The sequence below is a fragment of the Cynara cardunculus genome, assembly GCF_001531365.2.
Source record: "Cynara cardunculus var. scolymus isolate 2C chromosome LG 10, CcrdV1, whole genome shotgun sequence".
NCBI lineage: Eukaryota > Viridiplantae > Streptophyta > Magnoliopsida > Asterales > Asteraceae > Cynara > Cynara cardunculus.
The window spans coordinates 26530879-26558177 of NC_037537.1; the positions used below are offsets into that span (position 1 = coordinate 26530879).

General features: G+C 34.0%; 2 protein-coding genes across 2 annotated transcripts; both read right to left on the reverse strand.

Annotated features, from left to right (window-relative positions):
* Positions 1–2495: 2495 nt before the first annotated feature.
* Positions 2496–8852, reverse strand: LOC112519638 (ABC transporter B family member 1). Its single transcript, XM_025127853.1, has 10 exons — positions 8463–8852; positions 8319–8373; positions 7979–8154; positions 7685–7885; positions 7076–7335; positions 6677–6993; positions 6359–6582; positions 5149–5522; positions 4164–4878; positions 2496–3989 (listed from the first exon to the last, which is right to left on the reverse strand). Exons 1-10 carry the CDS (start codon positions 8850–8852, stop codon positions 2709–2711), a joined length of 3993 nt encoding a protein of 1330 aa, XP_024983621.1. The 3' UTR covers positions 2496–2708.
* Positions 8853–21090: 12238 nt separating this feature from the next.
* On the reverse strand, positions 21091–24009 carry LOC112519731 (4-coumarate--CoA ligase-like 7). Its single transcript, XM_025127976.1, has 6 exons — positions 22941–24009; positions 22232–22421; positions 21995–22140; positions 21811–21878; positions 21371–21473; positions 21091–21268 (listed from the first exon to the last, which is right to left on the reverse strand). Exons 1-6 carry the CDS (start codon positions 23913–23915, stop codon positions 21155–21157), a joined length of 1596 nt encoding a protein of 531 aa, XP_024983744.1. The 5' UTR covers positions 23916–24009; the 3' UTR covers positions 21091–21154.
* Between the last annotated feature and the right edge of the window lie 3290 nt (positions 24010–27299).

Below are 27299 nucleotides of genomic sequence, written 5' to 3' on the forward strand. Positions count from 1 at the left end.
GTATGTTTCTGATTTGTACAGTGCATGCAGTTCCATATCGTGTACATAGGTAAATACCAAACTTGATTAGGGGTAACTGGTAAGGCCACATGGCTTAGGGCCTGTTTTTTAGCCGCTTAATGACTGAATGGGACTTGCAGCTTATCCGGTATACAAGTCTGTTTGGTAGTGGCTTAATCAGTAAGCTTTTAGGTGGGGAGCCTTATGCAGAAGTCAAGTTTTTCCCAACCTGCGTCTCCCAATTAAAAAACACTCTCTTAAATCATTCCAAACAAAAATCTTCCCAATCTATACAGATAGCTTTATCCATACAAGACTTGGTGGCTGTTTGGCTGATTTTCCATTATGTTCTGTATGGATAAAGCTGTCTGCGTGGATTAATATTTTCGTATTGATTGAGAAGTTTTTTTTCATATATGGAATAAGCGTGCTTTTTAATTTGAAGGGACAGGTTTGGAAAAACCTGGCATTCTGCATGAAGCTCCCTCCTGGAAGCTTACTGAATAAGCCACTTTCTATATATTAAGTCACTACCAAACAGTCATGTATAGATGACTGAATAAGCCGTGAGTCCTTTTAAGCTCATTAAGCTGCTAACAAACAAGCCCCTTGGTATGAAGACTAGGAATGAGATTGATCAGGGAGACTTCTTTGAGTGCGCCTGCTTTTGCATTCTTAAACAGTTTGAGACGTAGGACATTAATAATTCTCATGTATTTTATACTTGTATCGTAGGAAGTAGAGTATGATTTCTTCTTATTACTAAGAAGTGAAAAACAGCGCTAGTCTAACACCATATGAATCATTCATGGATCACAAAGCAATAGTTTGCAAATTTGAGAAGTGGATACAAGACCCAACTTGTTATTGCACTTATAGCTACAGTAGTGTTTGCAGTATCTTTTACAATTCCAGGTGGGTACATTGTACGCCAAAACACCAGCATACCACAATAACTATAAGCAGTTAAGCCAACAGTCGATTGTGTCTTTTATCCACTTCTCACCTTCAGAAACTAGCGTTTTCTGGTTCTCGGTGAATTGCACATATGTTGTTCAGCTGGCTTTGCTTCTCTTTTTATGTAATAACGAGGAATCATACTCTACTTTCTACAATATTACTATGAACTAAGATTTTGTAAGTCGATGATTCTTGATGTAGATTGTATATAAATGGTTAACCGCTAGGTTTTGGGTAGCACAAGTGCTTTTCCTTTCGTACAGTCGTGTTAACTATAGAATAGTATAGTTGTTGTGAAAACTTTACTCTCCTGGGCCGGGGGTACCGCCGCACCGGCACTGCAACAGGGTTATGGACCACTAGAACCCCACCATTGATACGGGGTTATTATATAGCCCAGCCCCCACTCATGTCTTAGGCCTAACCACACCATTGGTACAGGGTTCAGATATAGCCCCTCCCTCCTCTTTCTCATGTCCTTGGCCTAACTATGCTTTGTTGCTATCAGTGTTTCCACCATCACGTGAAACCCATACTTCCAATCCTTGTCCATTTTCTTAACTACCATATCTTTCGTTTTCATGAATGCATGTGCCTGTCACGTGCTCTTCATGTGTTATGGATTACACCGACACATGCTTTTGTTCGTTACACCTAGTCGGTCTCTATGCATCGCAGGTAATTCAGCCGTGCACAAATATGTTTAAAACACTTGATTTGAAATTAAAAAATCTAAAATATAATTAACATAATTATTGAGATCTAACAGAATAATTAATTATTCTCTTTATAAAAAAATATATTATTAAACTAAAAATATAACAATGAATTAAAGAAATATACAAAAAAAAAATTAATAGTAAGTTTGTTGTTAATATCAATATATTTTTTTAATTTTTTATAATTTATTCAAAAATAAACAGTATTGTTTTCTCAAAACCATATAAAACTATATTATGACATCGATACAAAAAAATGAAATATTAAAATTAAGATGTATCTTATCATATTATATGAATATCCTTCTAATTATTAATTAATATACCAGGTTATTCCGAAATAATATATAAATAATGAAGAATGATTGTGTTTCCATGATTAGTGGTGGAATAATATTGTCGTTGAAAAAGCAACATGCAATGGAAAATGTAACATAAGTGGGTGAAAAGCTTGTTTGGAAGCTACACGGCATTTTTTAATCTTTGTCCCAAAATTGTGGAGCATGTGGGCTCCAACCATTCACATCAATCTATTAACGATATAAAAAATAAAGAAAAACGTCTATCAATTAAAAAACATCTTCTTTTTGTCTATCGAAAAAAATCTTTTCAAACTAAAACATTTTAGATGTATATAGACAGATTAGTTCATACAGACAACTTTATTCATACAAGATTTAACGAAAAACCAATCAAACAATTCCTTTCTTTAATAAACAACAGGTTCAAGTTTGTATTTTGTGAGAGCAGACATTGAACCGCTGAGTCATCTCCGAAATATCTCTTCTGCATGATTTTTAGTGGTGTCGGTCAAGGTTGCTTATAATCAATTTTATGTTAAAATCGTAATCGTTACAGATAACATCTTCAACCCGTCGTTTTCGTTTAAATTTCGGTAAATACAACCCTTCTTTTTGTAAATTTACTGTAGAATAACGTGAACTACGCTTACCAACATACATTTTTAAGTTACACCCCACAAAGATAACGAAAAATAAAACACAAAATACTTTCGTTATCTTCGGTTTTTCATATTTGTTCGTCTCTCGTAGTTGATGAACTCGAACCGGTTGATACCATCTTTATGGCCTCGTGCCCGTGTGAAAATCTCTGTAACTGAATCATCTTCGCGTAACATCCGTCTACGTAGTTTTTCAGTAGATGCGAGTGTGATCCTTGTTCTGCCACTTTCCCATCATCGATGACCGCGATGCTGTGTGCATTGCGTATCGTCGATAGTCGATGTGCTACGATTATCGTTGTTTTTCCTGAGCAAACACGCTCGAGAGCCTCTTGAATGCACTTTTCGGACTCTGCGTCTAGTGCACTCGTAGCCTCGTCTAGCAACATGATCTCGGCTTTTCTCAAAAACGCCCTTGCGATGGCCACACGTTGTTTTTGCCCTCCGGAGAGCTGCACGCCTCTTTCCCCTACGAACGTTTTGTATCCGTCTGGTAATGAGGATATGAACTTGTGAGCGTTTGCGAGGGTGGCGGCTTCCGTGATCTCGGCCTCGGTTGCCGACTCGTGTCCGTACGCGATGTTTTCATAGATTGTGGTGGCGAAGAGGCACGGTTCTTGTGGGACCACGGCGATGTGGCGGCGTAGTGACTTTAGGTTGTATTTCCGGATATCTTTTCCATCGATGGTCACACGTCCGGATGATGGCTCATAGAATCTTTGTATCAGTGCGATCACCGAGCTTTTCCCGCAACCGCTTGGGCCCACCAGGGCAAGAGTCTTTCCGGCTCGAGCTCGTAGACAGATGTCACGGAAAACCGGGATGTCAGGACGAGACGGGTAAGAAAAGTCGATGTGCTTGAGTTCCACTTCACCGCGGAGACGGTCAGGGACAGGAATCGCGTCGAGCTCATCGGGCTCGATCTCGGTTTTCCGGTCAAGAAGATCGAACACCGACTTCATTGCTCGGCCGCCCTTGATGAAATCGGGAGCAAGAGTTAGGGTCTCGGCTGCACCATTTGCTGAGACCATGAGAACCATGAACACCCGAATGGTCTTGGAGAAATCGGAAATGCCATGCTTTACGAGCCACGACGCGTACCAAAGGCCAAGCGCATACGAAGCATAGAGCAAGAACTGAGCCATCCCGAACCCACTCCCCGCTATCTGTCCCTTCCAAAAGCATCTACGAAGTGGCACATCAAGACTTGCTGTGAAAAGCTTTACGATTTTCGACTCCGAATTGAACGCTGCCACCGTTCTCATATTCGCCACTGCCTCCCCTGCGAGCTGCGTAGCTTTGGCGTGTGCACCTTCCAAATCGCCGGAAAATCCTTGCATAAACATTTTCTGTTCGAAAAACAGAAAAACTTGTTAAAATGTCCAAAAACGTTATATCAACTAATTGTTAACACCTTTGCATAAGACGCACAATTGTTTGGTCCTATAAAACAGTATATTAGCATGTTGAAATAAATTTGGCTTCTTATAAAGCGGATTTAGTTGTGATGGAAAGAAACACACCTGCAATACAGTTGCTGCAACCACCAGAGGGAAAACGGCAACGAGAACCAGGGCGAGGCGCCATTGAAGAACAAAACCGGCGGTGCAGGCAACCAACATGAGGGCGGAGTTCTGCATGATCACGGAAATTCGGTCCCCAATTGCGGACCGAACATTATTCGCATCTAGAGCCAGCCTGGCTGCTACTCTTGAGCTCTCATTCTCCTCCTGATCGAACCATGCCATTTCATTCTTCAAAACCGCATCCAGCATCTTCTCTCGAACCCTTTTCGTCAAGTTTTCTCCAACGACATCCCAGAAAAAATGCTGCAACGTGTTGAAAATAAGAGCAGCCGAAGACACCCCGATCAACAGATAACAGTATTTCCCGATTTCTTGAATCATGTATGCATGATCTTGGTTGTAGTACACGCTGAGGACAGCGCTGAGAACGTAAGCAAAAAACGCGCTCAGTGAACCGCAAATGACCGAACCCACCGAGCCTATCAAAGCGTAGGTCCATTCAGGAGAGTTCATTTTTGCGAGCCGACAGAAGGAGCTCGCTTGCTCCTTAAACGGAAGCTTCTCGAGCCGATAGTTCGGGTATCCTCCATCAACCGATAGGCTAAAGTCCGAGGTCGAGAAATCAGATAACCTCCGAGAGTACGGCGATCTCCCATAAGACGAGTTTCGGGTAATTATAGGTGAACTCACCGAGTTTCTTGCACTAGAAGGCCTAAAAAACAAGAAGCGAAAGATAAGAAAACAGCTTAAACACCTCTTACTACTGGATTGACTTTTGTAGTCAAACTTATAACTTTCAAAGACTGAAAACGCATACGTATCTTGTCGAAAAAACACCAAATATGTTTTAGATGAATTCTTGTTAATATCTTCTAATGTTATATTTGACATTTTTTCAAACAATTAAAAGGTATTCCTGTCAATTTTCGAGTCGAAAACGGGTTTGTTTGACCTCAAAAGTCAACTTGAGGTTAGTAAGTACCGTGCACTGCTCTTTCGGGCATTGTTGATTGCAGTTTCATGGGCTACTTCTTGCATCTTTATGAGCTTAGCGTAGACCCCATTTTCGCCTTTGGCAATAAGATCATCATGAGTTCCGATCTCCAAAACACCACCTTGCTGCAAAACCGCCACGAGATCCGCCTTTTGTATGGTGGAGAGGCGGTGAGCGATCACAAGAGTAGTCCTTCCGATCATGAACCGGTCTAACGCCTCTTGTACCAACTTTTCTGATTCCGAATCCAAAGCACTCGTGGCCTCATCCAAAAGCAAGATCGCCGGATTCTTTAGCATTGCTCTCGCTATCGCTATTCTCTGCTTCTGTCCTCCTGATAACTGTAATCCTCTCTCCCCAACCTACACGATAAATTTGCAAATCCGTAACTCATTTCATACCAAAATCATTCTTTTGACTTTTAAAGTCAAACATGACTTTACAAATCTACAGTTATCACACAATATACTTTAACAATCATTTACTCTATTTGACTATTTCCATAGTACTTGTTATCTCTTCCATGCCCTTATCCATTTTCCTCAAAACCTAATCCAGATTCACATCAATTTGGAAACTGGGAGGAGCATGTTTGCCACCCAAAAGTCAACAAAATGCAGGGAGTTCCATCTTTGTGATGGTCAACTCAAAGGGTTCCTAGTCAAACAAAAATCTTTGAGTTTGTCACTGTCAGTCATGTGGGGGATTCAATCTTATATAATAGTATTGATACGGTCCTCCCTATCCTCTGATTGTTTCAGTTAAGTTCTTGTTTCTTGCAAAAATCTGCACATGGACTGTTGACTGAAAAACCATGTTCTTGCTTTTCAATTAATGCATTCCCTCCAAAGAAAACTTCACCTCATCAAATTTGACTTTTACAAGCAAAAGTTAGGTTTTCTGTTGACCAAATTGGCATACATTCCATCTTTAGAATGAAAGATGAAGGAACCAACCAAAAAGCAATGAGCTTTAACTAAAGAGAGCCCCCACCTACCCTCCAAATCCATTCAAGAATCAAGATCCATCATCACCAATGGTAAAACTTGAAAGTTACCCAAGTGGGTCCACAGATTTAACAACATGGGTCTGGCTTTAAAGATTAAAATTACCAAAAAAATGCAATTAGGATACACCATTTTCTGATAAAGTGAACCAAGATTATTGATGTGGTATAGTGTTTGACTAATTGACTGACCTGAGTATCGTAGGCGTCGGGTAATTTGATGATGAACGAATGAGCGTTTGAGACACGTGCAGCTTCTTCAATCTCGACCATGGATGCGTCGGGCCGACCCAAAAGTATGTTTTCTTTGATGGTGGTTGCAAACAGTGCTGGCTCTTGGCTAACCAGACCAATATGTTGCCTTAACCATCTCAATTTGAGTCCCTTGATGTCATGCCCATCAAGCATTACTTGACCTGTGAAATCAAACAAAACTACTTCTGATCAGAAGCTTCCATTCGACATCGGGATATTATAACGTGTGCATATAGAGTTGTACAATGTCATCACCTGAGGTGGGATCATAGAATCTTTCAATGAGGGAAACAACGGTGCTCTTCCCAGAACCACTGCTTCCAACCAAAGCAATGGTTTTTCCAGCAGGAACACTCAAAGTGAAATTGTTAAGAATTTTAGTATCTGGTCTTGACGGGTATGAAAAGTCAACATTTTTTAATTCTACTTGACCTGAAACGGAATCCAACTCCAACCCCGATTCACTGTTTCTATCAACGGTTGGTTTATGATCGATTATTTGAAAGATTTTAGCCGCTGCTACTTGTGCTTTTGCAAATGCAGACATACTTGGAGCAGATTGGCCTAAAGCACTGTCGAATTCGGATGTTAGAACAGAAGACAAATTATGAGTGAAGTTTGTTCGAAATTTTTATAGAGACAAAGAGTACTCACAGTCCACCGATCATGACTGAGAACATCGTGGAAATAGCGAGTCCTCCGTTCGTGTAATGGTGTCTAACAAGATAGCCTCCATACCATAGAAGAAGTGCATAGCAACAAAAGACTGTGAAATAAGTTGCTCCTAATCCCAATCCTTTTGAAAATCCAGTTTTGTATCCAAGTTTCTGTGAGATCTTTAGTGCGGCAGAGTAGGCTTGTAGTGCCCTTGATTCACCAACATAGGCGAAAACGGTTCGAATTTGCGCAATCGTCTGAATTTTCGGACGGATCAAGAAAAGACACAGAGTGAAAAGATCACTTTTTTATATCAATAACAATTTCTTGGACAGATTCAGCTCAAATTGAAAACAACACCCAGATGTAAAAACATGAAGAAATCAACTTTCTTTTCCGATCAAGTTAAAAAGATTTGTTTTCATTGATTTTCTCTCAATTTCATGGACAGCCAGATTGAGAAACATAAAAAAGATGGATTTTTATTCTTGACCCAGACAGAAATATTCTTGAATTTAGCTCAAATTCATCAGAGTTCGTGTGATCAAAACAGAGGGAAATTGCTACTTTCTTGAATTGATTCTTGGGGTTTTAGACGGAACTCACCTGCTCAGCGATGTTTCCAGCTTCTGAAAGGGCTTGTTGGCTTTTAGAAGACAGTTTAGCTAATGTGGTGGTGTGAATAGCTCCGATTATAGCTATTAGCGGCACCACCGCAAGTGTCACCAGCGCCAGTTGCCAAACCGCCGTGAATCCCACCACAAATCCAGACACAAATGTTGCCATATAGTGTATAAAATTCCCTAACTGCCACACACAAAACACACACTTATTTATATAATCTGCTAATTAAATTAACTCTGCACATAATCCAACAACAAAAACTCAAATCTTTTTAACCTTTTCACTAATGGCATCTTGAACCATAACAGCATCAGTATTGATAGCAAATACAACATCTGAAGTTCTGACTTCTGTGTCAAAGAACTGAATGTCTTGACTCAGTGCTGCTTCTAGGTATTTAATCCTCATTTTTGTTGATTGCCTCTCTCCTGTCCACATCCAACATGATATCTCTGCAAAATAAGAAATACCCATGTCAAATATCCAATCTCTTTCAAGATTGATTAAAAAAAACATGATATCTATGCGAAATAAGATATACCCATGTCAAATTTCCAATCTTTTTCAAGATTGATTCAAAAATAGTCCCAAAAAGGTGAAAATTTAACCCAAATACCTGCCCATGAAGATGCCCATATTGCAGCTCCAACTACAAGAAAGTAAAATGCATACTGCAAAACAGAAAAAAAAAAAAAAGAAGCAAGAATTTAAACAAAAAAGTATCATCTTTTTTGATGAAAAAGAAGAGAAAGCAAGGTACCCTTAACACTTCTTGAGTCATTTTATCAGTGTCATTTGGATTGGAGCCAAATGAATTGACAAGATCAGCAAAGAATCTGAGAAAAATAGGCAAAGAACAGCCATGAACAAAGGCACCAACTGTACCAATCCCCATTAACACATAATCTAATCTATCTGCAAATCTAAACAGCTCTCCAAATCCAACTGAACTCCCCTTGTTATCTTTATCTGCATTTTTACTATTTTCTCCTTCCATTTCCATATCTTGGGTTCTGGTTTGAGTCGGTTTGTGTTGTGAACCCAAGGGTGGATTTGGGTTTTCAGAGACAACTTCAAGACCTTGCATTTCAGACCATCTCCACTGCTCTTTGCCTCTCTTTATCTTCGCCTGAAACTCTTCTGATCGCATTTTTTTATTTATTTTATGATTCTCTCTCTCTCTCTTCTTCACTTTCTCTTTTGTCTGTTTATCTTTTTCTTTCTGTTTAAGACTTTCGAATTTTATTTTTAGTTTTTTATTTATTTACTGAATTTTTTTTAATTTAATATGCAAAAAAGAAAAGCAAGTAGTAATTCTTGGACCAATTATTTGTCAAATGCAAAGTTATTTCAATTATATTATATTTTATTAATATAATTAATATTGAAATCTTAAAAATAAAAAATCTGTTGAAATCAAATGTAGACTATAAAGTTTTATTCTTTATTTTAATTTTAAAGAATCTGTTGAAAATGCTTTCATTACATCATTTTCCCCTTTGAGGTTTTACACAACAATTTCATATCTTACATTGAAGTTGATATGAAATGATAATTTTCAAATTTTTGATACGAAAAAATATATAAAATGATAAAAAAAAAATGCTATTTATTCTGAAATTATAAATTTCGATTATTGGGAATTAGTGTTATTTGTAAATTTACAGGTGGTGGAGTGTGATTGGCAGAGGAACATGTCAGATTTTTTTTTTGAATTAAATACAATAAAAAGAAGGCGTGTTTGGGAAAAACAAGTGTTTTGGTGGTTTTATTTATTTACTTTTAACTGCAACCGTTTTCGGTGCTACCAACAAGACACATAGTGAAAGTGACATATGATGTTGCACTGTTTTTTTTTCTAGCAGCTGAATTTTTATGATTAAATTCATATTGTCTCGATTAATTGTTACATATTTTAATTTTTTTTAAATTAGTTTTCGTTGAATATTATATTTTTCAATTAAAATTAAGAGGCTGTTTGCCAGTTGCAGAATGATTAAGGGTTATTTGTTTACCTCTTAATAGTTCTATTAAAAGTCAATCTTTGAATCGTTAAGAGATGAATCTTGTTTGGTAAAAAAAAAATCTGCCTCTTAACGGTTCTAAAACTCTCTGAATATGACTACTTAATGATTATGCACAAAACCATTCAGTAAAATAGTGCAAAATGAAAAAAAAAATTGTTTGGTAATTGTTTACAATGAAATTAGGATGTTGAATAGTTAAGGGAGACCCATAATACAAAATCATTCAGAGAATTTTAGAACCATTAAGAGACGAAGACTTTTTTTTTTCCAAACAAGATTCACCTCTTAACGATTTAAAAGATGTCTAATAATGAAACTATTAAGAGGTAAACAAACGACCTATAAATAACATGCTTATTTTTCTCGTATTTAAAATACAACATTTTTAAGGAAAAAATTAATGTAGTTTTATTTTTTGTTTTATTAAAAATATTTGATTATTATTTTAAAAATATAATAGAAATATATAGTTGGGGAAAATACAAGGTAAAAGCAAAAAAGGGAAAACAAAGTTTAAACTCTACAATTATTATGTCATTTCTCATCAATTTCCCACTAAATTTTGTCCCTCATTATTTAAAAAAATATTATTAATTAAATTCTAAATTTTAAAAAATAAATAAATAGAATTAGGGTCTATTTACAACTTGGTTACTGCTTCTTACTTGGGTAAGAAGTGCTTACTCGGTCAGAGATGATGTTGTTTACTATGTCCCTTTTACTAGTCCATGATGTTGATTGAGATGCTAACTAAAAATCATTGCTTTGTTTTTGAGTTTTAGAAAAAAGAAAGGAAAAGAAAGAATTTTTTTTTTATTTGTATTCTTGAGAGAGATGAGAAAGGAAATGAAAGAAAATAAGTTTTCATATTCTTAAACAGGAGAGAAATAAAATTGAAGATGTCATTTTTACAAATATACCCTTATTTATTTTGTAGTGTAATGCAAATGACAGTAAACGACAAGGGTGGTGTCTGATTGGTTTGAGCTTGGCTCCAAAGTTCAAAATTCCCAGGAGGTCCCAGGTTCAAATCAAAGAAGGAATAAAAATCCTCTTGTGGCCACTGAGGTTCAAATGCGATGACTCCGGGTTATCTGCAAAGCAGGTGGTCGTCCTGAAATTAGTCGGCTCGAATAGCAGGTTGGATATTTAGGTTAATAAAAAAACGATAGTAGAAGTGTAGTTTTATAAATATTTTCAATTGATAATTTTTTTTTTCTCTTTCCTCCCACATTTGGGAGAAAAATAACATAATTTTCCTTCCCCTTTCTTAAAAAAAACTCGAGAACACAACATTTTTTTCTTTCGACTCTACTTTCTTCCCGTTTCCCTTCATTTCCTTCTTAAAAAAACTCGAGAACACAACGTAAGAGAAAACTTTGGAAAAAAAAAAACCTAAGAACCATTGAAAATTAACTGAAAAAAAATATATCAAAACGGATATCAGATTATAAATACTGATTATCTTTTTGGTGTCATTTGTTTCACTCCAATTTTTGTTACATTTTGTCGATTTTTGATTTAAAAAATAGTTGATGATATTATTTTCTTTAAAAACGGTTATTATCTCAATCTAACGACTTAAATGAAGTATTTGGTTCTATTTTTAATCAGGGTTCTCCCGTAATCTCACCGGTATCCTTGTATCCACCCATCATTCTATTCTAGATCCATTCTAGAATGACATATATCCGTCTCATCTTTATTTTTAACACCATTAATATATATATATATATATATATATATATACTATATATATATATAGGGGTGAGTTCAAATAAAAACCACTCAATTTGTAAAAACCGTGAAAACTTCATTCAACCAATCATAATTTTTTATTTTGTTCATTTTTTTTGTAATGATGAGAGATTGATTAACCATTTTTATTGTGGAGGGTGTTAATCATGGATATTATCATCTTCATTATTTTAATTTTAGAGAAATGCATGAAACAGTTTCATTAAAATTTCATTAAGTAGTATATGAAACAATTTCATAACCACATATGAAACAACTTCATCAAAAAAAGTATTATATGAAACAATTTCACAAGATTAACAATTTCATGAAAAAATTTCATAAGATTAACGATGGATGAGAGTAGTTTTTATGGTTTTTACAAATTGGAGTGGTTTTCATTTGATCGCTCCTATATATATATATATATATATATATATTTCAAATACAATCATGTCTATTTGTACAACCAATGCAAACCAATTAATTGAGATATTTATAGAAATTGTGAGATTTTATCTATTATGATTTGAATATTTATGAAAGATGGATAGAGTTCATTAATTATAATCGATACTTTATATTAGAAAACAATCAAAACTTTTATGAAATCACATATTTATCAAATTAAATGGACGGTTGAGGTTGAGTTGTATTGGTTGTACAAATGTAAAGAGTTGTATAATTACCCACTTTTATATATATATATATATATATATATATATATAATGTATTAAATAATTCCACTAAGATTTAAAAAAAGTAATGGCCATGAAAATAGAAAAGGGAAAATGTACGGAAATCTGGGTTGCATCATTACCAACTCATTTATGAGATTTGCATAAAATTATTGGATCAATAAAGAGGAAAAATTCCAAACTTTTGAAGCCTTTAAGTTGGCATTGCAAACCTGGCAAATCTGTATCTATATGTGTGTCCATATATATATATATACATACATACATATATATATAAAATAATATGCATATGGTGGTTGATTTAAAGTATGAATAATTTGAAGAAAAGAAACCATGGCTGGTTGGAATCCATTTGTCAAGAATCAACCAAATGCCTTCCCATTTTTCTTTTAGTATCTATACAATACGACAGGAGCTGTGAATTTTAACGATTTTAAAGTTTTATTGGTTTTATTAGAGAAGATTTAACGATAATATAAATTACACTTGGTCTTTACATATTAATACAATTTAAATAAATAAGAGTTATGGTTTTAATTACAGTCTATCGATGAAAAAAAATTGCATGACAGTTTAAAATCCAACATATTTAAACGAATCCACAAATGTGTTCGATTTACACTGAGAGCAAATAATAAAGAGATCGAGAGTTCTAGAGCAATTGAATTGAAGATAAATGAGATAACTTTTAATAACTCATGATAAATATCAGTTTGAATATCACCTTGGGGGATGAGAAAAAGATATGGAGGTATGAGAGGGTGAAGACACGCATAAAATGTGTCAAAAATATATTGGAAACATGAAAAGAAAATATAATAATATGCATTGGTAATAGTGATTATACTTATCTGCAGTTAGTTACACGAATTTAAAAATAGAGCTTTAATAAGTTGTACTTACGCAAAATTACTTGTAATCTTAAATTATAAATAATATGCATCATTAAACAGTACTTCATGCATAAAAAATGGTTTTTAAATTTTTTTGTCCTAGATAAATTATTTTGTTAAGAAAAAATTAATTCGGAAATGTGACATATATACGCATATGTTTAACGAGACAATGATGGATCGTTGGTAATTATTTGCAAATAATATGCAATGATGTCTCAAACCTATTTCCTTAAAATACCCACCTTTAAATAGTACTAAATCACAAAATATATAATATGATTATGTACATAGGATTGGGTCCCGATAAGAAATAAAGTTAATATGATAAATATAAGAATTGATCTCCACCCTTGGATGCACATTAAGATGAAATGCACAAGACCAATCCCTATATCAAGCGGTGATTAATGGATAAATTTAAAATTAAAGATGATCAAGGGTCCAGATCGTTTCTTACGTTTCTTACGTTAATTCTCCTTCATGCACAATCCTTCACCTATGTATAACAAAATTGAGAAATTAAACCATGTTTGAGTATTGTAAAATTTTCGTATGCTTCATAATGTTTTATTAGGATTAGTATCGTGTAACGAATAAAAATTTAATGAGAATTATATAAATGTTATAAAAAAAATGTTAACATAAGTTGACATCAAATGTTTACATACATACGTACATATATATATATATATAGTCAGGTTTTGGAAAATCATAAAAAAACAAAAAAAAACCAAAGAACACTTTAGCAAGACAGCAACCATTCATCTGTACGTTATGTACATATCATACAAATAAATCGTCTGCTAAATCTCAGCAACCATTCAATTATTTGTATGTACATGTCATACAAATATATATTATTAGTCGTGTTCCTTAATTTTTTTATTTTTTTAAGATTCTTCCCAAACCTCTCACACACATTCCCTCTTTCTATTTCTATATTTTTTAGAAGGGTATTCGCACAATGCAGCGAGATAAATCTTCATTTTAATGTTTAGTTTTTATTCTTTGTCTTTATCGATATAATACGATTTTATATGGTTTTGAGAAATCGATAATGTTTTTATTTTAGAATGAAATATAAATTTGAAGATAGTATAAAAATTTTAAAAAAAATCGATATTAGTATCAAATTAACTATTAAATAGTTCTCATTTTTTTTGGTGCAACTACTTTAATTCAAACTTTTTATTATAATTTAATTTATATTTAATAACAAAGTGATTTATTTTTGGTTCAATAATATATTTTTTTATAAAGATAATAATTAAATATTTTATTAGAACTCAAAGATTATCTTAATTATATTTTAGATTTTTTATATTTAAATGGATGTTTATCTGCAATTAGTTACACGAATTTAAAAATGAAGCTTTAATAAGTTGTACTTACGCAATATTACTTGTAATCTTGAATTTTAAGTAATATGCATCAATAAACAGTACTTCATGTATAAAAAATGGTTTTTAAGAATTTTTTTTCAAATGTTTTTATGAGATAATTTATAATACTTAATTAATTATTACATGATATATATATATATATACAAACACACACAAAATAAAGTACCATTTATTATAATGTGTTTTCACTTTTTTGTATGTTAAGCATGTTATATTTATTATTTTATTGTTTTAATTTTGTTCACATCAGTTGATAAATGGTAAAGCCAGCACACAAAGACACCCACTTCCCACCAAGTAAATTATTTGTATGCATCCATCAATCTTTTATACTTAATGCTTTACATTTCACTCGACGTTTGAGGATTGTTTATTTCAACAACTATTGTTTAGTGGCACCAGAATGGGGGTGCACAAATGGTCCTGAGGACCAGTTACACGAAGGATTGTAACTGGGTTTGATCCAGGGCCAAAATTCTAAGGGTGCGTTTGGTTTGCAGGAATGTTTTTGAGGGATTTGGATTCCTGAAGGGATTTGGATTTCATGGGATTTGGATTGGATTGGATTTAAAATCCATTCCTGTGTTTGGTTTGCAGGATTTGGATTTGATTTGAAATCCATTCCTCTGTTTGGTTTGTAGGACTGTAATACAACTGCTGATGCGATTTAGCCATAATCCTACAGCATGTGTAACTACCCTCAAGTCAGTAAGAAAAATGAGTTCTGTGAAATGAGTTCATGTCCAAACTCCATAGTTTCTATTACAGAAAAATGAGTTCTGTAACTACCCTAGATTTTTCGGCCAAAAGAATCTCATTTCACAAAGATTCAAGCTACAGTATCATTGCAAATCACGGTTTCTGTTTAAAGATTCAAGCTATTGCACGAAATCCTAAAATTTCTTCCTAGCCTCTTCTTCAAAGATTCAAGCTACAACCACCAAGAATATAGATTGGAAAGGGAAGTCTTATTACCTGCTCACGCGAGACGAAGAGGCGATTCGATGCGCACCGGTTCAAGCAGGTTGAAGAGCAGAGAGTAGGAGAGAACAGCGGGGAAAGCCACGAGAGCTGTGGGGAGTTGGAGACCGGCGAGAGCAGCGGGGAAAGCGACGAGAGCTGGGGAGATGGTGGAGACGGGCGACAGATTGGAAGGTTTGTGGCGAGAAGTTCGTAGCAGCGTGGAGAAGAGGAGCCCGGATTGGATTTCAAAATCCAGCCCATTTACTATGGATTTCAAAATCCATTGTTTACGGGATTTTAAAAAGTAGACGGGATTCCAAATCCAACCCATTTAGCAAACCAAACAAGGGATGGAATGGATTTCAAATCCAAATCCCTCCAAATCCCTCAAAGCAAACGCGCCCTAAAAAATCTTTATTTTTCATCAAGAACTGGTTAGCTCGGTTAATGGGTCCAGACTCTCAATCGAGCCCAATAAAAAATATGTAAAAAAAAACTATTTTTTTTATAGTTCTTCCCTTTTTACCTGCTCGAAGAACATTTTATTCTCTCATAACGACCGATTTGAGGGAAATCATAAAAAAAAATGATTTCTTTAGTTTATTTTTCACTTGTGGAAAGACACCCGCAGAGGTACATGTTCTAGAATTCTAACAAGATCATTAAAAATTAATACATGACTAGTTCAGACCCAAATTTTAGGAGTAACACTACTTAAGACGTGTTTGAAGAAACAATTACGCCAATTTGTTGTTGGATCAGGTTTAACAAGATCAGAATGTTTGAATCTGACCTTATGCGTCTCTAGACGTTGTATGTCTCTAGACCGTAATAAGTCAACAAGCATCCATAATTTCAACGAAGTTAACACCATGTGACTCACTGCTTGGTTTGAAAAAAAATTCCGAGGAGTTAAACCATCCAAACCGGACTACGAACACTCCTAACGCTAACTCAAACCAACCTGTTAACCCGTTGCTAATATATAATTTATATAAAAAAATTATATTAATATACAATATAAACATTTGTTATATTTACCGAGTCCGAGTCCCATTCTCATTTCTCTTATCATTTTCGAAGCACCATTTTTTGTGCCTAATTTTGTTTCTCCATTTACATGTTGGTATTTACTGTAGATATAACAACAACAAAAGAATTGGATTTGAGTTGTGCAAAGAAACGTGCGAAACGAATCAATATATCTATACCAAATTATAAAACATTTGACAAAAACACTTAAAAACGACTTTTTATGCACGAAGTACTGTTTATTGATGCATATTACTTAAAATTTAAGATTACAAGTAAATTGTGCATAAGTATAACTTATTAAATCTTCATACTTGAATTCGTCTAACTAACTGCAGATAAACATAATCAAATATTAGATAAACATCTAATTTTAAATATAAAAAATCTAAAATATAATTAGGATAATCATTGAGTTCTAACAAAATACTTTAGTTATTATCTTTATAAAAAATTATATTATTAAACCAAAATTAAATTTCGTTGTTACTAAACCTAAATTAAATTATAATAAAAAAAATTAAATTATAATTAAACCTAAATTAAAAAAGTTAATTTGATACTAATATCGATATATTTATTTTTTCAAAATTTTATAATATTTTCAAATTTATATTTCATTCAAAAATAAAAATATTATCTTTTTCTAAAAACCACATAAAACCGTATTATACCGACAGAGAAAATAAATAAAATGAAACATTAAAATTTAGAAGTCTCGTTGCATTGCGCGAGTATCCTTCTAGTAATTATATAATATGACTATATATATATATATATATATATATATATATATTGGTTGGGTGAAAGCAGGAAGCATGAGTATTGGTACATAAACATGTTTTCATCTTTTACAAGTTCAATTTGTGCGTGTGACAAACGATATTTCTAAGTGACCAGATATCAAAAAGCACATACTTTTTTTTTTAAATGATGGCAACCCGACAACCTAATCTGCAAGGATTAGGTTGAGATAAGCTTTGTAACGATAATTAATATTCATAAATATTTATCGTAAAAAATATATGAAATAATTGGTTTCTGATTTTTAATATATTTATGATTTATATGTTTGTTTTTGTCAAAGCTTCACACCACACACAAATTTAAGCGTACGGAGTAGATGTGGACTTTGGCACATTTTCAGAAAACATGGCCCCTTTGCCTCCTTGTGTGCTTCTTGTATTCCAATTGCTTCATAAACTAAAACCGAATGAATTTATTAGCAGCTTAATAAATTAAATGAAACTTAAAACTTATTCGATTAGTTATAAATGACTTAATGATATAGAAAATGACTTATTCAGTAAGCTTTTTAAGATGAAGTTTTATATGTAAAATAATTAAATAAGGATACAAAACAATTGTTAAAAATTGGGCATGGCCCCTTTTGTTGGAAGCTTGGTAAATGCCACAAAGTCAACCTAAACTTTCTCTATGGAAACTAAACTTGGGCCCATTGTCATGTGCCAATGCATGTTCTCCCAACTCAATCATTTCTCATGTTGAAATTAAAATCACCCATTTTTCAAAAAATGGGAATTAAAAATTATCTACTCAAGAAAAGAAAAATGATTTATGTCTTTAGTTGGTAAAGCATTCACCTTTTCTCCAAGAAAATGTACCCCCAAATCAACACATGGTACAAGTACTTTTAACACTCATTTCTTTGATCACGCAGGTCGACAGTGAGGTAAGACCAACCTCATGAGCTTATTATCTCATGTCAGAGCAAGTTGATACGATCCCCTTTTTTACATCTCCATGCCCTCTGTGTGGCTACATGGGGGATAAAAAAAAGGAAAGAGAGAGATGGAGTTTCTCTCGTTTTTGGCATAGTGGGCCCTTAGTGGGAGGCTCGTACGACGGGTTATTAGCTCAGTGGGTAGAGCGTGCCCTTGATAATTTTGCGTTGTTGTGGCTGGGCTGTGAGGGTTCTCAGCCACATGGATAGTTCAATGTGTTCATCGGCGCTTGACCCTGAGATGTGGATGGTGACAGAGATTAAGTCGACACTTGTCGTTGGTTACGTTTTGAAAACATTAATTAGTTATGGTTGTTGTGTATCTGATTGGTAACGTGTTTACAAAAATCGTGATTATTATATAAGTACGAATGATTAATGATATAAAGAATGAAATAAAGAGAGACTATAGGTGAAGGGCACATCATGAGAAAGTGATAGTGAAATATTGGAGGAAACATTGATGGAAACTTAACATTTAGGCATTGCCCACAAAATTGCTTTCAAACAACACTTCAAGTAGGATTCGTTACTTGTCATTTCTCTTCCCATTTTTTATTTTAAATATATTATATTTAGTTTTAGGGGATGTTCGGTTAGAGGTATTAAACAGTAATCAATGAGAATAAAAATAAAAGAAACTGTTTGGTTTTCTATAATATAATGAACTCATTTTTCCAGAAGCCCAAAATCTCATTCCTCATTAAACTGGGGGGAATGAAAATTTACTACCTGTCATTTTCATTTTCATTTTCATTTTCATTCTTCAACATGAGCCAAACAGACCATAGTTTCTAATTATTGTATTTTTTGAAAATAAAAGGTACTATAAACATATATAAATTGTTTTATCTAATGTAAATATTTCAAACTTATATAAAATTGAGTGGATGTTGTCGTATGTCGTTTTGATCCAACGGGTATGATGATGTGTTTATAATATGTTTTGAAAACCTTAATATTTATATGATCTACATATTATCGAATGCGTTCAATTTATGTGTTTTGAAGTTATGTCTAGAATCATCCTCCTTGTAATCGATGATGTGGGATTCGTCTAAGATGTTACGAAAACCCACTTGAGTACTCATCATACCCAATGAGGTTTGTTTCACCATGGGTCATCGACGGACCCTATGTAGAGCATATGGTGGCCTGTGCCACCGTTTTGTTTCTCGGTCACAATGTAAAAATAATTGGAGTGTGAAAAGTGTCACCGTATCAATTTGTTGTGTGCCACCATATACATTTTGAAACTACAATAAGGACATAAGTTTTCCTTGGTAGAGTTAGTTTGCAAGGCTTTTCTTCCATACTTGATAGAGTTAGTTTTTAACTTTTAGTTTCAGATTTATTATGTTTCTGAAAAGAAGTGCAATAAAAGACTTGAACACATACCTAACATATGAAAAGCAATAAACTAACCAACAGACCAATGATTTTGTGAAAAATATCCCTATATTTGTTTCTTATGACCAAATATTTTCGGATTTAACTTAAAATTATGGTGAAAGTTATTGATAGCACACAAATCAGCTCAGAAAACTCATTTCCTATCTATGTGGAATGAGTTATTAAAATGATCATAAATGTTGGATTTTTTCATATATAATTTAGTATGAGTTCTCGAACTTCTTTTTAGTTTGATTAAACGTATTATAACATAGAGACATACATCTGTTTGATCGGTTTTTCATTAAGTCATATATGGTTACAGCTGTTTGTACGGATTAATATGTCTATATAGATTTGTAAGGTTTCTGTTTGACAGAGTTTTTTCATAAATGAAAGAACATGTTTTTAATTAGAAGAGACAAATTTGGAAAAAAAAAAAAAAAAAACTTGACTATCTACATAAAGTTCTCTATAAAAGTTTATTAAATAAGTTACTTTTTATATTATTAAGTCACTATAAAAACTATAAGGGGCCGTTTACCTAAAAACTTACCCAGTAAGCACCTTACCGGTAAAATTCAACATTATCGTTTACTTACCAAGTAAGACTTTATTCACCAAAACGCATCGTATGCAACAATTTATCATGGTAAGCGCTAACCATGGTAAGAGTCGTCACCCTCACTTACCGGGTAAGACTCTCAATTCTTGCCTTCGCTCTTACCGGGTAAGATTTTTAGTCTTTGTCATATTTATCCGATAAAGTACTGTGACTTGATAAGCGCTTACCCGGTTAAACATTTGGTAAACGACACCTAAATAAAACACATAAAATAATTTGATTCACATTAAGCTCTAACAAAAAGATCCATAGTTATCAACTTATCATAGTCATACAAATGAGAACCTGTTCAGGGCCCAAAAAACTAAGAGCCCAAATTTTTTATGTTATGTTTTTGGATTATATTTTTCTTTATTTTTGGAAAAGAAGGTAGAAAGATCAAAATCAAGGTTGTTAGACAGCTTTTAAATAGTTTGATACAGAATGATTAAGTGATCAGAATAATTAAAAGACTTTTATGATATATTAAAAATAAAATATAATTGTTTATAATGAAATTAGGACGCTGAATGATTAAAGAAGATCCGAAATATAAAATCATTTAGAAAGTTTTAGAACCACTAAGATGCAGTATCCAATAATTCATTAATATAACTACAAGCATACTCAAAGTCTCCTCTACATAAGGAGATCATTTTTTTGGAAGGGTGTCCAAGCTAAGCCCAAACTAATCCGAGTAAATTGTGACCGCAAGAAATTAGTCCCGATAAACTCAATGGCTACAGTTATTATAAGAGATCATTTATTGCATGAAGGATAACATTAGACATGTACATACGTGCATACATACATATATATATGTAACATTAGATATATATATATATATATAGAGAGAGAGAGAGAGAGAGAGAGAGATGACTGTTTCTTTAAATGTGTCTAAAGATTCTCATTATTATTGATAAGCAACTATGAGTGGAAAAGGATATATTATATCTTCAGAGTCTGGATTTAAGTTTCTGTCTAAGTTCCCTCCTCAAAATCTTTCCTGATGCTGCTTTCGGAATGATGTCGATAAATGCTACTTTGCGTATTCTTTTAAACGGTGCAACCTGAAATCACACGTTGAAACTATCAATCTTCTTTATCCCGTTAGTATTTGGGCAAATCACTCCACCCATCTGTCAACAGAGCTACACTGATAGTTTTCTTACCTGTCTTGCAATAAAACTTTGAAGCTCTTCGCCAGTAATCGAGCTTCCCACTTTACGTACTATATATGCCATCGGGATTTCACCTGCTTCCTCATCAGGATATCTACATTATCAAAAATACATAGCTTTTATAACTTATTTCAAATTTTCCATATCAAAGGATTGATCTAGCATGCTCAAAGGCCTAATATCATACATACGTATATATACACACACACGCACACACATACATAGAAGATGTTTAACGGAAAACTTTCAAAAAAAATGAAAAGTTGTGAAACACTGGTAACCATTCATCTAGACGGTATGCACATGTGTATATAGTTCAGATAAGCAGTTACTAAGATTTCCCCTTAACCTTATATATATATATATATATATATATATATATATATATATATATGATAAAAGGAAGCTAAAATGGGTTAAATTATTCTTACGGGATGACTGCAGCATCCATGATTTCAGGGTGTTTAACCAGCAGCCCTTCAAGTTCTGCAGGTGCCACCTGACAACAAATTCAAATTCAAACACAAAAAAATCATTTGAAACCAGTATGTTTTTGTCAGAATACAAAATAACACTGAACCTTAACAGCAAAAACAGTGTGAATGACGAAATTACCTGATAACCCTTATACTTGATAAGCTCTTTGAGTCGATCCACGACAAATATTCGTCCTCCTTCGTCAAAATAACCAAGATCACCTGTGTGTAACCACCCTTCTTTGTCTATGGTCTGCTGTGTGGCCTCTTTGTTATGGAAATACTCTGCATTCATCACAATATTCAGACCACTCTTTTGGTTTATTTGCCCATTTTACGACTTCTTTTATCGAAAAACATAAACGACGAAACTTACGTTGCATCAAATTGGGTCCGCGGACCCAAATTTCCCCCAATTGATTGGGTGGAAGAGGTTTTAATGTTTCTATGTGTATAATTTTGGACTCCATTCCTGGACAAAGCACTCCGGATGAACCTGAAAGACCAGATCCTACCCTTGTATTCTCAATCGATATAATTCCACCTGTTTCTGTCATCCCATATCCCTACAAAAATACAATACTTTAAAACTAAATAAACCATTTTCTGTATCATTAACCTACTACTAAACAGTCATGTATAACAAATAGATGTAAGTCAATTTAAAAGCATGATAAAAGTTATTGGTAGTCCACAACTTTTAAACTTAGCAAAACTTTTTATTATCGTGGGACCCACAATTATTGTTAGCATCGCCGGACCGACGAAGGACCCAACGGTCCCGTGCACCCCTTTATCCAAAACATTATTTTGAATTAACAAAAAAAACCCATCGAAAGCTTAAAGAAATCCCTCGAGCCAACACTTCTATAAGAGGGTTTTAGGGGTGTTTGGGATTGCTTATAAAAATAACTTGACTTATTTCGGTACGACACCAATAATAAACACTCTTAAGTGTTTGGATAAACAATTTATATCGTTAAATATCAAACCGCTAATAAATTAATAAGTGTTTTTTTATAGAAAATCATAAATTGTTTCAAATAAGCAATCTCAAAACCCCCCCTTCCATATTCAAAATTCACCTGTAATATCTTTGCTTGAGGAAAAACTTTGGAGCATTCATCCATGACGTCCTTCCCTAAAGGTGCTGCGCCGGACCCAATCTCTTTCAACGATGACGTATCGTACCTTCTCACAACCGCCGGCTGCTTCGCCATCGCCACAACCACCGGCGGTGCAGTATAAAGGTGAGTCACCTTGTACTTCTCCATTGCATCCAGAGCCTTCTCCAACTCAAACCTCTGCATCACAACCACCGCGTTCCCTCTCTGAATCTGCGAGTAGCTGAACGTGATCAGCCCCATAATATGGAACAACGGTACCACACACAGAAACACGCTTCTTCCTTCCCCGTAGAACTCTTGGTCGGACGTCACCATCAACGCCGTCGCCATTATAGCTCGGTGAGTCAACACCACTCCTTTGCTCAATCCGGTCGTGCCGGAGGAGTACAGGATCGCGGCGACGTCGTTTTGAGAAACGGAAAAGGAGATCACGGGCTGGTTACGCGATTTCTCGATTAAATCTAAATAGTTTTCCAGATCAACTATGGGCAAATTGAATTCGTTGACCTTGGAGTAGAGTTGGTCAACGGTGATAATCAATTTAGGTTTAGAATCAGCTATCTGGTGTGAGAGTTCATTGACGGTGTATACAGGATTAGCGGTGGTGACGATGGCGCCAATGGAGGCAACGGCGAAGAAGGCTACGGGGAAGAGAATGGAGTTGGGGGAGAAGATGAGGACGACATCGCCGTTGGAGATATTGTGAGTGTAGTGCAGGGCGTGAGCAAGATCGGAGACTTTTTGTTTGAGCTGAGAGAAAGTGATGATTTCATGAGAATGAGGGTCGATTAAGGCGGGACGATTGGAGTAAGCAGGGAGGTTGCGGAAGAGGAAATCGATGATAGAGGTGGTGGGCGATCGTGGGAGGGAAATTGGTGGTCGTGTGGAGGTGTAGATTCCGGTGGTAGGGTTGTAGGGAGTGAGATCCGCCATTGTTGATCGGAGAAAGGAAGAAGAAGTTGAATGGAAGAGACGACGGTCCAACTTCCTTATCTCAATGGTGCTCGAGTCCTTCTCAATGGTGCTCGAGTCGTGTTTGGCCAGCGAATTAATCGCGGGGATGCTATTTTAAAATGTATTTTTAGAGCCATCTTTATAAAAATAATTTTTTGACTTATTTTGATGATGTATCGGTAACAAGTATCTTTGAGTGTTTTGGATAAACAATTTATATCGTTGTCAAACTGGTAATAAGCATTTTTTGAACAAGTTAAACTCTTCTGACTTATAATAAATTGATAAGTAATCTTGTAGAAAATCATAAGTTGTTTCAAATAAGCAATTTCAAACATCCTCTAAATTCAACCGATGATAATTGAATATTCAATTATAATTGGATTGAATCAAATTAAAAAAATTTACATCCAATTTGGTTTGATCGGTTTTTTTTATGATAATTCAGAATCGACCAACATCCAATTATCCATCAGATTCCTGTTTAGTTATTCATCCAACTATCATCTAATTAATTTGTTTTCAACTTGCTTAAATCTTAATTTGTTTTGTGTTGGTCTTAACACATTAAAAAGTGATTAATCAATTTGTTTCATTGTTAATTTTTTTTATTAAACTGACATAATGAATGGATCTGATCATCCATCGGATGCCGGATCACGGATGGATCCAATGGATATCCAGTAAGAACATCCGATGGATATCCAATCTAATTCAATAGATGGAACCAAACCGATTCAATCATCCATTGGATTGGAGTGGTTGGAAAAAATCCAACATCCAGTTGATGATTGAATCGGTTCGATTCCCTACACATCCAATGGATGTCAACCGATAAACGGTCATAACAACTATGCTATTATATAAACTTGACGATTTGAAAAAAAAAATGCTAAATTCTTCTTTAAAGTAAAAGGAAAAAAAAGTTTTCAGTTTGATAAATTACATGACATGACTAGAAAAAGTACAAAAAATAGGTTCTTATAAAAAAAATGGTCTCATGGGTCTCACGAAAACAGACTAATCTCACTTTAAGTCAACCATACCAAATAATATTTAAATAGTTGATTTATGTTGAAAATAAGACATTGAGTGCTTTTGCTATTATCTTTTCTTGTTACATGTCATTGTCACATATTTTATAAAAGAAAGCATTAAATAACCTATTCATATAAACGCTATAAATAGCAAAACAACCAAGTACAATATTTTGTATACATTTATGACAAAACTAATCATTTGCGGGTTTGGATCAGATTAAGACCGGACTTGATCTATTTCTTTATCTAACGGGCCGAATATAGTAAAACCAAACCCGAAACGGGCTTGAAAATTCACCCATACCCAGTGGCGGATCCAGAAACTTATATTATTGGGGGCACATTTAAGAGTGTCAAAACAAATTCTGAAACCAAATAACTCATTCGAACCAATACGATTTTGGGTTATTTGGTTTCCGGATTAAACRGTTCCGTTATCGAATAAATATAACTTATTCGGTTTGGTTTTCAATTAATTTTTGACTATTTTGRATAAACCGAGATATCATATTCCCATGTACATATTTTACTTTTCGGTTAAACAAAAGCAAATGAACACACTACACATTAATAGTTAGTAGCAAGAAATTAGAGAGCAAGAGGTCCATAACTTAGATTCAGTTAAAAAGAAATCAGATAGCGAAAGGCTAAGAAATCAAAAATAAAAGATAAACTAGTAGCAAACCTTAAAATCAAAATAACAAATTAAAGAATCCTAAGTCAAATAACAATTAAGAAAGAGAAAATTAATAATTAACAAATAACAATAATTATAAATCTATAAAACAATAAAATACAAAAAGAAAGTTGGGAAAAATCAAAATAGTGACTAATCAAATCATTAGCATTATAGCAAAAAAAATAAAAAAAATAAAATGGTTTTCAATAGATTGAGACTTGAAACTTAAGGACGTTTAATTGATCCTTAAAATAATGACTCAGTGAAATAAGAGTTATAAATGAGACACATAAATTTAGATTTGAAGCCTTACCTTTAATTGTTAGGGGCCTGTTAAGAATTTTTGGTTAATGTTTTTTTAAAACCTACCATTATGCTCTATTTTGGTGCTTGTTGGGATTAGTTTGTTGGGGGCCTGTGCCCCCTACAAGTATAGTGTGCATCCGCCAGTGCCCATACCTGCTGTATAAGAGGGCCGGGCTTGCCTACGGATTAACGGACTTAAAAATCTTGTTATATTTTTATGAAAACAAACTTATATAAATCACAAGTTATGTAAAATAATTCAAAATACATAACAATTTTTCCAACTTAAAATTTGACGTAAATACATAACAACATAGATACTTAGAAAGAAATTGTTTCGCTAAATATGAAGTATCAATAAGAAAATTACTAAGTGATATAATAAAGATTTGATCAATTAAGGTAATTATATTTTTATATTTAAGATTTTTAAAGAATGTTATTATCATGAATCATAATTAAGTAAGAATTGATAAGTAATAAGAATTTTCAATTTTATTTGCAAATTTTAATTATAAAAACTAATTATTATGAAAATATTAACGCGTCTGACGGGCCTGTCCAGATATTTCTTTTTCCATTGCTCATGTCTGCTCATTAATTTTAACAAGTCAGTCTAAGTTCGCCCATTTCTTCGAGAATGATAATCCAAACCCGCTTTCCTAGCGGGCCGGACATGACAGGTTTAACGGATCATCCCACCCGTGAACAACTCTAATTTACGATATATACTTTGGAAGATTAGGAATCGTGTTAAAGTAACAGTTATGGTGAAAATATGAAAACACTTCTAAGCTTTTGGATTTTTTTAACTCTTATCCTTATCGGAACCCAACCCTATGTAACACCCCTAAAAATATGAGGCAAAAAGGACTGAAATATGAAACGAAAAATCGGAATTTTATAAAAAGAATTCACCCAACAGAAGGGGTAATAGAAAAACGTTTACAAAACAGCTACTGAGACGATAATTAACAACCTACTAATCTAGATTACTCTATATTTAGATTAAAGGCGGTATTTCTTTATATCTCCAAAAGTATCGTATCACTAAAACAAACGCGACGCTCWAAAGTAATAAAGGCTTAATCTGCAAAARAGCCTTTCACGAACCAACGCTCCTCTCATCCCTTTWGAGTCCCACCGCTAAAGGAACCTAAAAGTAAATATAACACGAAAGAGAGAGGGTTAGGCTTACGCCTAGTGAGTCCAAACAAAAGAGTTTAAGTAAACATAAAGGAACATATATAAATATACACATGTAGATAGCTGACGTAACTTTAAACAGGAAAAGAGACAATAAGACCTGAATAACTCGAAGTGGAACAATAAAACATC